This window comes from Canis aureus, chromosome 31, assembly GCF_053574225.1.
Source record: "Canis aureus isolate CA01 chromosome 31, VMU_Caureus_v.1.0, whole genome shotgun sequence".
In the NCBI taxonomy this organism is placed as follows: Eukaryota; Metazoa; Chordata; class Mammalia; order Carnivora; family Canidae; genus Canis; species Canis aureus.
Genome location: NC_135641.1, coordinates 22,465,520 through 22,482,223, shown reverse-complemented (window position 1 = coordinate 22,482,223; position 16,704 = coordinate 22,465,520). Strand labels below are relative to the sequence as shown.

At 42.9% G+C, this 16,704-nt stretch overlaps 1 protein-coding gene across 3 annotated transcripts in view; it reads right to left on the bottom strand.

Annotated features, from left to right (window-relative positions):
- The window catches only part of VPS8 (VPS8 subunit of CORVET complex), a 254,636-nt gene that overhangs the window by 7,936 nt on the left and 229,996 nt on the right, over window positions 1-16,704 (bottom strand). Inside the window, exon 46 of one of the 3 annotated variants that reach the window (XM_077879954.1) lies at window positions 16,166-16,448. The exons of the other annotated variants lie outside the window; for them this stretch is intronic. Within the exon in view, the coding sequence (XP_077736080.1) occupies window positions 16,428-16,448 (21 nt within the window). The 3' untranslated portion in view covers window positions 16,166-16,427. Of the gene's footprint in view, window positions 1-16,165; window positions 16,449-16,704 lie in introns of those variants that run through there. 3 annotated transcript variants of the gene reach the window in all.

Below are 16,704 nucleotides of genomic sequence, written 5' to 3'. Positions count from 1 at the left end.
CAGCTCTCTGGTTTAACATACATCTCTGGAGTCCCTACTATTATCAGGCCTGGGGTACAAAGATGAACAAGAGTTGTTTAATGTCCCAGGATCTGTGGGACATTAAAATCCCACAAAAAGATTTCACCTTCTTGAGTGCTGATAAGCAAAGCTTGAGAGGTTACTGAGATATGTAATAACTCTACTGCTTATTTGCCAGGGTAGGCCTTGTTTGCAATATGCTATCACACCATCTACATAAACCATCACAATATCCCTGATACTACCACATTTCTGAGCCTAGATTACACTCTTGCATATGAGACATGGAAGCCTCGGCTCTGGCACACTCTCCAGAATGCCTTCCCTGTGCACCCCAGTCCTGTTAACAGAGCAGCTTCCCCAGGGCCCGTGCTAGCCATTAGGGTGCATCCACTACAGTGGGATCCTCTGTGCATCTGTCTCCTCCGTTATATTCCCCATGCTCTACAGCCAACAAATGTTCAAAAATCAGTTGCAGAAGAATCACTTATTTTGGGGTGACTTGGAACTGTCCATTTTAGGTGTCTGAGCAGGCAAGCCACTTGGCTCTCCTGGCCCAGCGTGAAGTCACTGGCATTCATTCGTCTCCCTATTTTTAAGACTTGGACTTGTAAAGATTGTGATTTCTGGTGTGTTTGTCTTATATTTTGGTGAAATATCAATTTCATTTTATTTAATTCCCTTTAGGGAGAGGATTATTTTTAAATTGTCAAAAACATAAGTGCCACCTCTTTTAAGAAGATAGGAAAACTTACCAAGCAAGTGGGACTTGTAGTTAAAAGCCTCTTTCTACTGTTGCCCCAATACTTCCTAGCACAGACTCTGCCATCCGGCGTGACCTTGGCCTGTGGAAGGGAGGCCAGGCCTGCTCCCCAAGGGCCTGGGACACCTTCACACTAAAGCTGTCTGCCTAAGCCCAAACCTGGCATCGCCAGTTACTAGATTACATTCATAGGCAAGTTAGCTATTGTCTATGAGCTAGTTGGTTTTTTTGATAAGAGCTGTGCCCAGAAAGTGGCTGAGATTAGAAAGGTAATGCCTACAGCACATGGTAAAGGGCCAGGATGCTATAGGTCCTCATTTGGTGGTGTTTGCTGGAGGGGGCACAGGAGGTGGGGCGGGGGGGACGCTGTGGGCACCACATACACAGCCAGCCTGCATGCAACACCGGTCATGCATACCTAGTCCTCAACGCAGCTGCTGAAAGGGATAGGAAGGAGACCTCCCAGAGCAGTGAGGTCCACACTGGCACCCGCAGCAATGGAAGGGATGCTGAAGAGAGAGAATGGGGAATGGGGGAAGCTTCAAGAGAACCAGAGCTCCCCAGGGACAGGGCCTCCATCTCTCTTGCTCTCCGGCAGCCAGTGCTGCACCTGGCACAGAGCATATGTGAAATACTTAATCAGATCTCAACTGGAGGCCGGGAGGGTTAGAGCAAGCAAGCAGATTTTCTCCCTGCTACAAGTTCACCAGAGCTTTCGCAAGCCCTCTAGACGCAGGAAGAATACGGGGTGCTCGCTCAGACTGACCCAGACCCCATCTGGATTCTGCAACAACTAGCTGAGGGGCTCTGGCCAACTTATATCGCTTCTCTCTGTTTCTGTCTTTCTCTGTAAACTCTACAGAACTATTGTGAGCTGGGACCTGGCGCCTATTTGATGTGTAGTAAGTGGCAGTGAAGACTGCCACTGGGTCATCTAGACTCCTTAGAGACGCGCCCCAGAAGAGAGAACAGTGGGCTGCACTCAGGAAGCCTGAGCTCTGACCCCAGCATAGCTCCCCACATCACCTGGGCAGGTCGCAGCACTCTCCCAAGTCTACGTTCTCATCTATGAAATGGCAGCGGCAGCGCCACCACGGGCCACTCTCGGCCACTCGGCAAAGACTTCCATGAGATAACTGGCATTTAGGGCATGAAGCTTTCAAGAAAGTAACATTTACTGAAGTTACTCGTTGCTTTTATTGTGCGATCGCATGCAAAGTAGGGCAACCAACTCCTGGCACTAGAGACTGCGTCACAAGGACCCTGACAGCCCTCGAGAGAAAGAAGAGCCAGGCTGAGATGCTGTACAGAGAGTTGCCAAATCAGTGTCAGGCACAAAATACAAGTGGGAGCAACGAGGTTTGAAGGCAATCGCAGGGGAGCAAACCAGAAACACGGGGCGGCCGTCCCAGGTTCCCAGGCCAGCTGGGCCACCAGCAGAGACCCGAAGACAGGGACTTTCCGGCTGGAAGAGAAGGGGAAACACTGGATGCTGTCGGCCAGAGCACACTGTTTCCTTCCCATGAAGTCTGGTGATAAAGGCTGAACATCCGAGGGATAAACAGTGACAGCCCGGTGACCCTGTAGCCCGCAGCGTGAAAGGAACGCTGGTGGAAAACCAGGTCCTGATGCCGGAGGGGAGCTCCGGGGAGAGGGGCGCGAGCTACCTGGAGCGCCAGCACAGTCTCGGGCGCGCACAGGTGGCGGAAGGCGAGGGCTGGAAGTAAGAAAACCACCCAGGCTTTCGGGATCCACAGACTGAAAGCACAGCACGCTTTGCTACAGGGAAACCACTGTGACCCACTGCTGCCCGAGATGGGGTTCCCAGGAACAGGGACAACGATAATGCTGGGGATCCTGGATATGGAGGCTCCCACACCGGGCAGGGAGACAGGGCAGTCACGGCATCTCTCCAATAATGAGGTCCTGAAATAGAACCCCAACCTTTCTTTCCCTAATCATCTGCCCACACTAGCACATGAGCAGGCCAAACCGAGTTTGCCAGAGATGTGGGACACTTCCTATCATTCTGCAACATAATTACTGGTCTCCCCTGCTCCAGGAGCCTTCTGCGGGCATTTCCGCAACCTGCCCAGGGACACAGAGCTGGAGGTGGAGCAGGATGAGGAGAAGGAGAACCCATTTACCCCCTTTCTCCCTGTCTGCCACTGGCCTCACTTTTCAATCTTTCTGTCTGTTCCAGGCCTCAGACTTCTGCCATGCCACCACCTAAGCTGTCTCCAACTAGACATCCTTAGTATTTTGCCTAAAATGAAACCCTGGCTTCAGACATAAGAGTGAAGTGACACTTCCCTCCTCCCTGCAAGCAGAAAACACGTTTCTTAAAATTCCCATCCATGGAGGCACCCGGGTGGCTCAGGGTGTGATCTGGGGGTCCTGGGACTGCTACAAGTCTCCCTGCAGGGAGCCTGCTTCTCCCTCTGCCTGTGTCTCTGCCTCTCTGTGTCTCTCACGAATAAATAAATAAAATCTTAAAAAAAAAAAAGCAAAACCACATTTTGCAGTTGCCTATATTTTTACAAGTCATTTTTTAGGCATAATGAGACTATTAGTTTTTGCCACCACAGGTCTTCCCCAGGTGGTCGCCTTTCAAAGCAGACTAGGCAGGGAGTAGCCAAGCATGGAGATGTAGAATATACAGGTATCAGAGACTTTAAACCCATCTGGGGACAATTATTTTTGTGAGGGAGCAAGATGGGTAGACAAGCCAAACAAAAATTATTGTGTTCCTTTACTTAGTGACACCGCGTGATGTGCTAACATTCTGGATGGTTCCAGCAAGGATCCTGGTGGGGCACTTGGGTACATGCACTCTCATCACACTGAGTAGTTCAGGTGGTCTGTGGGAAGTCCATAACACCTTATACATCCATACCACACTGCGTTTGTCACCAGCGTGGGACCGTGGGCTATAGGATTAGATCTAACATCAGGAGCCACTGTGGGTCTTATAAGCTGTATTTTAACATCTCTGAACCTCAGTTTTCTCCTGTGTCAATTAGACACAGTAAAGGCTAATGCACACATTGGGTTAATGTGTGCATTAAACATGAAAGTAACTAGAATAAAGCCAGAGACCACTTTAATCCCCTTACAAGAGCCTCATGAGGTAGGGTATGCAGATATTTTCTCTGTTGTATGGATGAGATAAACTAATATCAAGGGTAGCAACACAACTAAATAGTGTCGCTAGTTAGTGTCAGTGCCAAGTTCAGAATTTCTTCTGAGAAGGCAGAAAATGTGCACGAGCACCTAGTGTATGCACAAAACTATCTTCACATGGGATCACTGTTTGCTCTGTGTGAGGTCTCTCACTGAAGAACTTACCTGTTTTTTAAATTTTTAATTCCAGTATAGTAGCATACAGTGTTGTGCTAGTTTCAGGTGTACAACATAGTGATTCAGCAATTCTGTACATTATTCAGCGCTCATCATGATAACTGTATTCTTTAATCCACTTTACCTATTTTACCTATCCCCCACCCATAACCCCTCTGGTAACCATCAATTTCTCTGTATCTAAAAGTTTGGTTTTTTTGTCTCTTTTTTTTCTTTGTTCATTTGTTTTGTTTCTTAAATTTCACATATGAATGAAATATGATATTTGCCCTTCTCTCACTTATTTCACTTAGCATTATACCCTCTAAATCCATCCATGTTGCAAATGGTAATATTTCATTGTTTTTTTATGGCTAAATAATATTACTTACACACACACACACACACACACACACACACACACACACATCTTCTTTATCCATTCATCTATCAGCAGATACCTGGGTTGCTTCCATAATTTGGTTATTGTAAATAATACTGTAGCAAACAGAGGGGTGCATATATCTTTCTGAATTAGTGTTTTCATATTCTTTGGGTAAATACCCAATAATGGAATTACTAAATCCTATGGTAGTTTTATTTTTAACTTTTTGAGGAACCTCCATGCTGTTTTCCACAGTGGCTATACCACTTTGCATTCTTACCCATAGTGCACAAGGGTTCCTTTCTCTCTACATCCTCACCAACACCTGTTGACTCTTGAGTTTTTTATTTTAGCCTTCTAACAGGTGTGAGGTGATATCTGATTGTGGTTTTGATTTGCATTTCCCTGATGATGACTGATATGGAGCACCTTTTCATGTCTGTTGGCCATGTGTATGTTGTCTTTGTAGAAATATCTGTCCATATGTTCTGCCCATTTTTAAATTGAATTATTTGTTTTTTTGGTGTTGAGTTGTATACATTTTTAATATATTTTGGATGCTAACCCTTTATCTGATATGTCACTTGCAAATATCTTCCCCCATTCTGTAGGTTGTCTTTTAGTTTTATTATTTCTTTTGCTGTGCAGAAGCTTTTTATTTTGATGTCATCCCAATGGCTTATTTTTGCTTTTGTTTTACTTCCCTGAGGAGACATATCTAGGAAAATGTTGCTACAGCCAGTGTCAGAGAAATTACTGCCTGTGCTCTCTTCTAGGATTTTTATGGTTTCAGGTCTCACATTTAGGTTTTAATCCATTTTGAATTTGTTTTTGTATATAGTGAAAGACATGCTGCTGTCCGGTTTTCCTAACATAATTTGTTGAGGAGATTGTGTTTTCCCTGTTGCATATTCTTGCCTCTTTTGTCAAAGATTAGCTGACCATTTAATCATAGGTTTATTTCTGGGCTCTATTTTGCTCCACTGATCCTTGTATCTCTTTTTGTGCCAGTACTATACTATTTGATGACTACAGCTTTGTAGTATATCTTGAAATCTAGGTTGTGATACCTCCAGTTTTGTTCTTTTTTAAGATTGCTTTGGCTGTTGGGGGTCTTTTGTGGTTCCAGTTTTCTAAGAACATAGCTTTTGTCCTTAACATTGTCAGCTCTCACTGGGCTTCTTCAATAAAAAATACATTTTTAAGCATGACACTACTCATCATAGCTCATTTCATCAGCTGTTCTCTCTCCAGAGCCTTCCAGTGACACTTCACAGGCCTGATGGGAGGAGTTTTTTAACTAGAAAGCAGAATCATGAAGAATCTTAGAAAGAGATCAGAGGCCATCTGTGTTCCAGGAGCATGGCATAGGCGCCTTGCCCCCCAGCTAGTCCTACTCTGCTCCTGACAAAACCTTCTGTGTCCCTAAAAAGTGACTTTCTATCTGGTTTCCTCCAGACTAAAGCCAGGGCAAGGCACGTGAAAGAAACCTCTGGAACTAGACTGCCCAAGTCAGGTCTGGGTTCCACCGCCACTCAGAATGATCTTGGGCACAGCATTGTACCCCAGGACCTTAGTAGCTTGAACTATAAAATAAGAATAACAGAAGGAAGGCCCTCCGAGGGATTTTGTGATGACTGAATAAGGGAACACACACAGTGCTCGCAACAGGGGCTGGACAGCAGCGCTTGCTCACTCAGTAACTGAGCTGCTGCAGGAATGGTGGTTGTTAGTCCTTTCACATCTTAGCCTACTTAATCCAACATGTTCTTCCATGAAGTCACTGTGTTTCTTTTAATTATGGTATTAAAGGTCTTGGTATTGTTGTGGTCTTTTTAAAAAGATTTATTTATTTATTTAGTTAGTTAGTTAGTTAGTTAGTTAGTTAATTTTTCATGAGATACACAGAGAGAGGCAGAGACATAGGCAGAGGAAGAAGCAGGTTCCCTGCCAGGACCCTGGGATCGTGCCATGAGCTGAAGGCAGATGCTCAACTGCTGAGCCACCCAGGCGTCCCCAGAATGTGGTTTAAACTTTAAATAACTAATATCGTTTCTGGATCAAATGCATTAAAACCTGCCTATTATCTTGACAAGAATTATTATTATAAAAGGTTGATCATCAACTGCCTTATGGGCATGGGAAACTCAAATCTCAAATACAATAAAAAATGACTGATGGATGTTGCTGGCCTCAGTGTACTGCAACATTAGAAAAAGAAAAAAAAATGGTAGTCCTGGGAAATAAAATGGATGACAACTGGCTTGGGACCCTCACCCCTTTCCTCCTTGGAGGGAACTGTCCTGGGCAAACTTAGGTTTCTGCATTGTAGTGTATTGTGGTCTTTTTTGTCAGGAAAGGAAATCTAAAAAAATCTGGTCTGATTTATTTTTCTAAGAAGTAGAGTTACAAAGAAAGCTTCTTTGTAACTTCTTAGTGGGGTGGCATCTTTCTATTGCTAGTCAGGAATCCTCCTTTGTCTTATCATTGACCTTATTAAAAAAAATAAAAACAGGGAAAGCATTCATTTCATATATGTAATTAAGTCTTGCTACCCTTTGATTATCTAACAGTTGCCTACTTGAAAACAAAGTCCAACAATTATCTTGATGGATGCCACTGTGGGCTTGCAATTCTGACAAAGAGCTCTTCTGAGGGTAGGGTCCTCAATGACTTTCTAGCCAGGACTGCTGAAACATTTTCAGTTTGAGTACTCCTATCCATCTTAACTGTACAGACCTAAAAATAAGAGGAATATAGAATCACATGGAAAAGCAAGTTTAGGGCAGCCTGGGTGGCTCAGCAGTTTAGCGCCACCTTCAGCCCACGGTGTGATCCTGGAGACCCAGGATCAAGTCCCACGTCGGGCTCCCTGCATGGAGCCTGCTTCTGCGTGTGTCTGTGCCTCTCTCTCTCTCTCTCTCTCTCCCTCTCTCTCTCCCCGTGCCTCTCATAAATAAATAAAATCTTAAAAAAAAAATTCCCCTCAAACTACAGAGACTTCCAAATCTTGCTATTATAAATTAATGGTACTGAACTGGACTAGCTCTCCCATAACAACATAAAATCAGCCAAACTATATATAAGCTGTTGTTTTCTAACTTTGGACAAAAGGAAGAATGGGACTGTAATACTTAATAGAAGGGAAACATTCAAAGTGAGTCCCATCATTTCCCTGGAATTCTATCTGGAGACATTTTCTGGAATGTGGCACAGGGAAGTAGAACCCAAGTAGAATGGCAGTCTTGCTGAACTGAGGAATTAGAAACAGGGGTTTGGGGGCTGGGCCATGGGTAAATCTGAAGAGGAGGAAGCTGAGTTGAAAATCTACATAGGAATTTCCTTAAATTTGAGGCCTAATACTCAGCCACACATATGTGGGCAAGACTCCAGAAGTCTGTCAGAGAACAGGTGCTAGGGAGCTTTGAGTTAAAGGGAGATTCTAGATGTTGCAAACTGCTGGGAATACTGGGGTAGCCCGGGTGGCTCAGTGATTTAGCACTTCAGCTCAGGGTATGATCCTGGAGACCCGGGATCAAGTCCCACTTCAGGCTCCCTTCATGGAGCCTGCTTCTCCCTCTGGCTGTGTCTCTGCCCGCCGCCACCGCACCCCCCCCCCCCCCGATCTCTCATGAATAAATAAATAAAATCTTTAAAAAAAAAAAGACATGGGAATACTAATCAGCTAGAGTACAAAGACCCTGAGTATCCAATGAGGGTGAGACTACCAATGAGACTACTAAAAACCTATATATTAGGAGCAGGGCATCCTAGACCTGCCTGAACACAGCTTAAAAGTAAGCCTCTAAAATACGTAACTGATTTAACAGTAAATTAATAGCTTGCCAGAACAAAATTCAGAAGTCTCTAAAGGAAAACAACAAAATCCAGATGCTCAATAACACAGCATCCACAATGCCTACCACACAATCAAAAGTTTCTAGATACGTGGAGTAGGAAAATATGACTTATAACCAGGAAAGAGGAACAGATAAAAACAGACTCAGAGATGACAGAGATATCGGGTTAGCAGAATATACATGATGTTATCATTGGCTTCCCTGGAAAAAAGGTCCAGAGGTAGAGATCTGCACACCAGAACTTACTGGTGGGTGCTTGGGATGGAAATCTATGGGGAAGTAAAGGAAGCAGAACTGGGCAGAGGGAGAAGTTAAACTGTGATGCAATCACCACAGAGGTCCCCAGTCATCCAAAGAGCTCTGGGGCTCAGATGGCCTTGAAGAACTGTCCTGCATTAATACAAGGTGTTCTGACCTTTATAACTCTTCAATTACTAGGCAACTAGTCATCAGATGCAGGCTGCTCTCAGGAAGAGGCTGTCAGCTTTGGACGAGGACAGATCTCTTTAGCTGAGGACAATTCCTAGAGAAGGATGAGCTGAAACTTATCAGTTGCTAAAACTCCTAGCACCTGAGGGCATGAATGCTTCTCACTCTCCTGAAAAATGGGAGAAGAGAGTGCCACTGCATCCATGACATAAGAAAATAATGGTAAGAATTACTACTGATGACTTATTAAAAACATGCAAACCATAAGACAGTGGAACAGCATTTAAAATGAGCCGAAAGAGGGACGCCTGGGTGGCTCAATGATTGAGCATCTGCCTTCAGCTCAGGGCATGATCCTAGAATCTGGGATCGGGTCCCACACTGGGCTCCCTGCATGGAGCCTGCTTCTCCCTCTGCCTGTGTCTCTGCCTCTCTCTCTCTCTCATGAATAAATAAATTAAATCTTAATCTTAAAAAAGGTTAATCTTTTAAATCTTAAAAAAAATGGCCAAAAGAAAAAAAAGATACATTGTGATCATCATGAACAATTTACAAGTGTGACAATCAATAAAAACTTCTCAAGGGGGAAATCCTTATAGATCCTTTGTAGAATGAACTTGCACTTGGCTCAGGAGGTTGTTGGGTCCCGCAGTGTCTATCCAGGGCTGTCCAGGACTACTCGGCCTGTGAGTGAACTATACCAGCCACTTATAGCACACAGGCCTCTGCATACTCTTGTCAGCAAGTTTCATGGCAACCACTGTAGTCCTTACCAAGTATTTCTGAGAGGACAGTGTAAACTGTAAGGAATCAATGTCCTGGGTACACATAAAGCTTTCTTCCTAGGAACCCAGGTGAGTATGAAGACAAAAACCGAGGCAATGCAAATGTGGGTTTCACTGAAACATTACAGTAACCATTTACATATTTTCTGGTTTCCATAAACTATCCTGTTTTACAAGAAGGTTTCATTCAACATTCCTCCTCTCCAAAAGCTTTAAGCTATTATTGAATTCTGCTCAGATATGTTTTCCCTTTTTTCTGAATAACTCTCAGTTATTCATTTTTGTCCTTTTCTGCTGTGTGCATATTGAAAGTTGCCTCAAAGCAGAGGAGCCAGGTGAGGTATAACACACTTAAGAAAAACAACAAATAACAAGTTAGAAAGTTAGATCAGACACCAAAAACAGTAGTAGAAGGTAGTGTATGACAAATGCCAAATGAAGAATGGGCAAGAACTGCTACAAGAATTCAGAGCAGGGATCCCTGGGTGGCGCAGCGGTTTAGTGCCTGCCTTTGGCCCAGGGCGCGATCCTGGAGACCCGGGATCGAATCCCACGTCAGGCTCTCGGTGCATGGAGCCTGTTTCTCCCTCTGCCTATGTCTCTGCCTCTCTCTCTCTCTCTCTGCGTGTGACTATCATAAATAAATAAAAATTAAAAAAAAATTCAGAGCAAGAGGTGATCGGCTCAATGACATTTAAATTCACAATTACAAACTGCAAGCAGCCTCCCTGCGACTTCCCTACTCTATTCACTGTGCCATAATGCCATATGCTTATTTCCTATCTTCACCCCTCTCTTCCCACCTTCAGTATTTCTCATCCCCCTCCACATTGTCAACTGATCCCACTGACTTCTATTTCCTCAGTGAACTAGAACACAAGGGTGATGAGAACCTCCAAGAGCACTCACCACCACACCTACTGAACTGTGTGCCCATGCACAGGGGCCTCATTATTCCTGGGACACACTGGGAATTCTCCTGCTTCAAGCCCTCTGTATTTGCTATTCTTTCTCTCCGGAATGCTCATTCCCCTCATGTTCCCATGGGCTGCACCTTCACATTTTTTTAGACAGAAAATATTACCTACCAACCTTCCATGACCCTCTGTAAAAAACAGCAATCTCCCTTTTTATCTCCCTCATAATGCTTTTCTTCCATAGCCTTATCAAAATCTGAGATACCAGGGAAATCTGAGTGGCTCAACTGATTAAGTGTCTGACTCCCGATTTCAGATCAGGTCATGATCCTGATCAGGGTCATGAGATTGAGCCCTAGGTCAGGCTCTGAGCTCAGCAGAGAGTCTCCTTGTGATTCTCCCCCACTCTCTCCGCCCTGACTTCCCTGACTTGTGTGCTTGCTAAAATAAATAAATGAATCTTTAAAAAATCTGAGATACTGTATCTTCATTTGTTTAATATCTACTCCTGCCACCAGGATGGGAGCTGTGTGAAGGCAGAGACTGGTTTTGTTCCTACAGGATCCCCTGTACTTAGACCCATGCCTGCTACATAGTAAGTGTCCAATACATACTTTTTAAATGAATTTAAGTAGAATTTGAACTAGAGGCTAAAAACAAAGCATCACAAAGGCAGATGTATGGACATGGGATTGGTTATTTTTAGGAAACGAGAAATTTCCATTGGTTAATGAAGAAAAAAGGTAAGTGCGGGCTGGTGATGCATCTAAAGCCTACACTGTCAATCTAAACCAATTCAGACTTCGCTTTGTTAGTGACAGGGTGCCACTCAAGTTTTCCAAGCATTAGAAGAGGTGAAGAGTGAACTAGAGTCCCAGAAGAGGGAGCCCGTGGGGTCGGTAAAGACTTTTGGAACAGTGGAGGTTCACACGGACTGGGGAATGACAATACTGTTGAGGCAAACAGGAAGCATAGAGGGCTTCTTGGAGCTAAGTGAAATGCAGAGAGAGGACACTGGGATTAGAGAATTTCTTCCTTCCAATGACTGAAAAGGCATTTCTGTATAGTTTTATTTTCTTTTATTATGCTGTGAAGTTGCCAGAGGCAGATATGGACTGCCCCATTCAGTACCATAAAAAGGTAATCTTAGCTTAGTCAATAAATGAAAAAGCTCAGCAACTTAACCATGTAAAGACGACTCTCTCCTTTTACGAATATGCTATATCTGGAATAATATCTGGAATAATATCTACCATTAGCAGATATTTCACACAAAACAGGGAGCTATAACTTATTTATGGCACAAGAGAAAAAAAAACAGTGTAAATGACAATTAGAATGCCCTTATGATAGGTACAGAAAACAACAAAACACAAAAGACCCAAGGGAGTGGCTTTTGTTAGAGAGAAGAGATGGCACCAAGCACCAGCTCACATTTCATCTTCATCTTTTCCTTTCCTTCTACTTTAATGAAAGACTTCTCACTGGGTCTTGTGCATACTCAATTCCATGTTCTGATACAATATGAAAGGAGTGTGAGCTTTCAGGAATGGCACATTAATTGATTTGGAAAGTAAGCCAGACAGAAAAGCTCTACTCTGCAGTAACAGTATACCAGCCACTCGAGAACAACACATACATTAGAGCAGCTCAAACTTTGCAAAGCTCTACTGTTTGGATTCTATGACCTTTACAAATAGGTCATCATTCAGCACAGTGCAATTAAGAATGGCCTACTGAGTTGATTTAATGCAAAAATAATAGGCTGCTAGTTGCCCTGTCACACATACTGAAGAGGAAAAAAGACCCCTGCCATGTATATTGTAGGAAATGCCTAAGAACTTCATCAGGGCGGGATGCCTGGGTGCCTCAGCAGTTGAGCATCTGCCTTTGGCTTAGGGCATGATCCCAGAGTTCTGGGATCGAGTCTCACATCGGGCTCTCTGCATGGAGCCTGCTTCTCCCTCTGCCTGTGTCTCTGCCTTCTCTCTGTCTCTTATGAATAAATAAATAAAATAATAAAATCTTAAAAAAAATAACTTCATCAGGGAACGCTGTTGGAAGGGAAAGACCCATTTCTAGCTTGATCAATACTTTAAACTTCAGCTATCAACAAACATGTTCATTGAGTCAACCCTGTAGAATGGCTGCTTAAAAAGCTAATGTGCTTTTGGTTTCATTTAGAGAAACTAGAATAAAGAAAGTGATGATCTCACTCTGCTCTAAAATGACCTTCCCTGAAGTACTGTGGTGGAAGCAGAAGAGATGTGGTATGATAGAGTAGAGGTGAGTGAGGAAGAGAACTATGAATATTCTGTCTGGACAGGAAGGAGAAGACTAGGGGCTAGGGATTCATGACCTCAACTACCTAAAGCCTGCTCCATAAAAAAAAAAAAAAGAAAAAAAAAGAATTAGATAGCTTTTTGATGATTTCCAGAGGAAGGGCCAGTATCAATGGGTGGAGAGGTATCAACCAGAATAAGAAAGAACTTTCAAAGATGGAACATCCTGCCTCACAAGGTGTTTTTCACTCAACGGCAGACATTGCTTGTTAGAAATGCATGAGGAGACAGATCAACTCCTACTAACATGGCAGTAGGAGATGTTCTGATGGCCTTTTCACCCCGAGGATGTATGTATGTGTGTGTGTGTGTGCGCGCGCGCGTGTGTGTGTGTATGTGTATCTCCTAAAAACCTAACTTTTATAGACCTTGGAAATGGTCCTAAGGGCAAACTATAAATGAAGAAATAACTATTTTTTAAAAATAAATATAAATTCAGTAAGAAAGGCAAGCATGTGGTTTCTGAACCAAGACTGTTCCTTGCTCCCAACCCAGCTTAGTGAAGTAGAGACTCCACTCCAGACTGCTGTAGCCAAGAACACCAAGCTTCTTCTCTTCCAAACTCCTAAAGAGCTTTCTTCTCAAAAGAAGCAGAACTTTAGCATTTCTCATCTTGCTTCTAGCTACATGTTGCTGAGGCTAAGTCCTAGGCAGGCATAGTCAAGAAGTGGTGGGGGCTCCCTTCTTCTACCCAAACTCCACTCGTGGAATATTGGCTGTATCCTGGGTTCTGTCCACTGAAAATAGTGGCTAATCACCCCTGCTCCAATTTGTGAGGCAATGGTTTCATCACAGGGAGGCAAGCCAAGAGGATCTCAGGGTGTTCCCCCTTCCAACAAGCATTTAAATCTTAAATAGGCAAGTCATTCAGAGGGAAGCTTGCCACTGTACCTACAACCAGTAACAGAGTCCTGGTTCAATCGCTTCTCGGCCTTTTGGCTAAGATCAAGTGCAGAGTCCTGGTTCACAGAGTATTCCTTGCGGGAGAAGCAGACAGTAAAAGAGATAGGTCCTAATCTCTTTTCAAAGGAAATGACTTCACTTGCAACTGAGGGTGGAGAAGTTTGAACCTAAGAGTATTCTTAAGAAGAGTGAAGGTTGTGGTGAAAGGCAACTGGGAGATTAATGGATTTAATGTAGATACAACCTACATCAGGCCAACTACTTGGTAGAAGAGAACTAGGGAAAATGATAGCTGGTGAGAGCCCTAATAAGGAAGTTAAGACAAATATTGAAAACAGACCTCAGAAACTATTCTTTCAAGGAGTCACAATTTTACTGGATCAGTGTATAGAGCAATTTATGTACCCAAGGCATTGTTGAAAACAATGGAGCAATCAGTAGAGTTTAACAGCTGGTTTGGCCAGGGAAAAAGAGAAAGGGAACCCTACTAACACCACTGCCATCCCAGGGTGTCTGTGGGCAAACCCACATCTATACCTCCTAAGAAGCAATATCAGAATTTTAACACTTGGGAATAGGTAGGGGGACAAGACTTCATTAAAGTAACCCAGGCATGGGGCAGCCTGGGGGGCTCAGCGGTTTAGCTGCCTTCAGTCCAGGGCATGATCCTGGAGACTCGGGATCGAGTCCCATGTTGGGCTTCCTGCATGGAACCTGCTTCTCCCTCTGCCTGTGTCTCTGCCTCTCTCTCTCTCTCTCTCTCTCTCTGTCTCTCATGAGTAAATAAACAAAATCTTAAAAAAAAATAAAGTAACCCAGCCAGTCGCTAGAAATAATTATAATATCTTGGGCTGCAGCAGTCTAGAATGGAGTAGAGTGGAGCAAATAAGAATAACTCTAGGAGTGAAGGATCAATGCACAGACTTGCTACATTACCTAAAATGCCCAGTTTCTAACCAAAAATTACAAGGCATGTGAAGATGGAAAGTATGATCACATAGCAGAGGTGTGTGTGTGTGGGGGGAGCAGACAACACAATTTGCCTGAGTAACCAGATGTTAGATTTAACATAAAGACTTTAAAACCAATCATAATAAATACACTTTATCTGCAAATGCCTCCCCCCTCCGAACCACAATAACAGCAACAGAATCCCCCCCCCACACACACACAGGAAATGGGTGAAATGTAGGAAAGCATATTTTTAGTAAGAGTAAGGGAAGGTATAACAGTGATGTCGCACCAAGACAGAATATCAATAAATTTTTTTTTTTTTTTTTTTTTTACCAAAAAGGATCGCTTGGAAATTCTAGAGTTGAAAAATATAATAACTAAAATAAATTCAGGAGAGAGTCTCAACAGTAGATCTGAACTGGCAGAAGAGATAGTTAATGGACTTGAAGAGAAATCAATAAGTATGCAACCTGAACAGGGGGAAAAAAAAGAGTGAAGAAAACTGAACTTAGAAATGCAGGATAACATCAGTTCAACAACAAATACATAATGGGAGTAACAAAACGAGAGGAGAAAGAATGGAGAAGAAAAAATACCTGAAGAAATTATGGCTGAAGAATTACAAATTTACTGAAAAACAGTAACCTACCCAGGAAGCTCAACAAACTCCAAGCAGGATAAGAGCCCAGAGATCCACAAATATCTCAAAGAAAACATGCTACAAGTCAAAGACTTGGATAAATCTTAAAAAGCAGCAAGAGAAAAATGACTAGTTACTTATAAGGGAACCCCAATAAGATTAATAACTGAATTCTCAGCAAAAGCAACAGAAGCAACTTATAAGGGAACTCCAATAAGATTAATAACTGAATTCTCAGCAGAAGCAACACACAGTGGGATAGCATATTCAAAATGTTCCAAGAAAAAACTTGCCAATCAATAACCTTATAGCCAACAAAACTATTGTTCAAAAATGAAGATGAATGAAACACTTCCCCAAGTAAACAAAAAATGAAAGAAGTTCTTGTAACAGGTCACTTTATAAGAAGTACTAATGTGGGGCAGCCCAGGTGGCTCAGCGGTTTAGTGCCGCCTTCGGCCCAGGGCCTGATCCTGGAGACCCGGAATCGAGTCCTGAGTCAGGCTCCCTACATGGAGCCTGCATCTCCCTCTGCCTGTGTCTCTGCCTCTCTCTCTCTCTCATGAATAAATAAATAAAATCTTTAAAAAAAAATACTAATGTGAGTTGATCTGTCACTGTTCACAGTCACTAGTAGAAAGCAACTCAAATCTACATAAGAAAAACCAAAAGAGAACTGGTAAAAAGAACTGGAAGGCAACTGTAAAATACTATGTATATAATGTAATGTTGGCATAATGCAGAAATGCAATATATGTGTAACATATTTGCATGAAGGAGGTGGGTAGGGAAAAAGCTTTATTGGGCTAAGAAAGTGGTTATAGATAGTAAAGCAATAATTATCACAATATATTGTTAGGTTTGTAATCTTAATAGGCATACTACGTATAAGAGTATCACAAAATGTGGGAAAAATTAACAGAGCTAAATAGGAGTAACATTTCTTGGGATGTCTGGGTGGCACAGGGGTTGAACATCTGCCTTCGGCTCAGGTCATGATCCTGGGGTCCGGGATTGAGTTCTGCATCAGGCTCCTTGCAGGGACCCTGCTTCTCCTTCTGCCTGTGTCTCTGCTCCTCTCTCTGCCTCTCATGAATAAATAAGTAAAATCTTAAAAAAAAAAAAAAAAAAAAAAAAGGAGTAACATTTCTATATGTAACTTGAATTAAGCTAGTTTTAAATCAGAAGGTGAATCTGAAAAGTTAAGATGTATAGGCAAAACCCTAGAGCACCACTAAAACAAAAAACAAAAACCAGAAAAATATCCTCAAAAACATTTAAAGATGTTACCAAAGAAGATATACAGATGGCAAATAAGCATATGAAAAAAACTCCACATCGAATGTCATTCAAGACACCACTATTG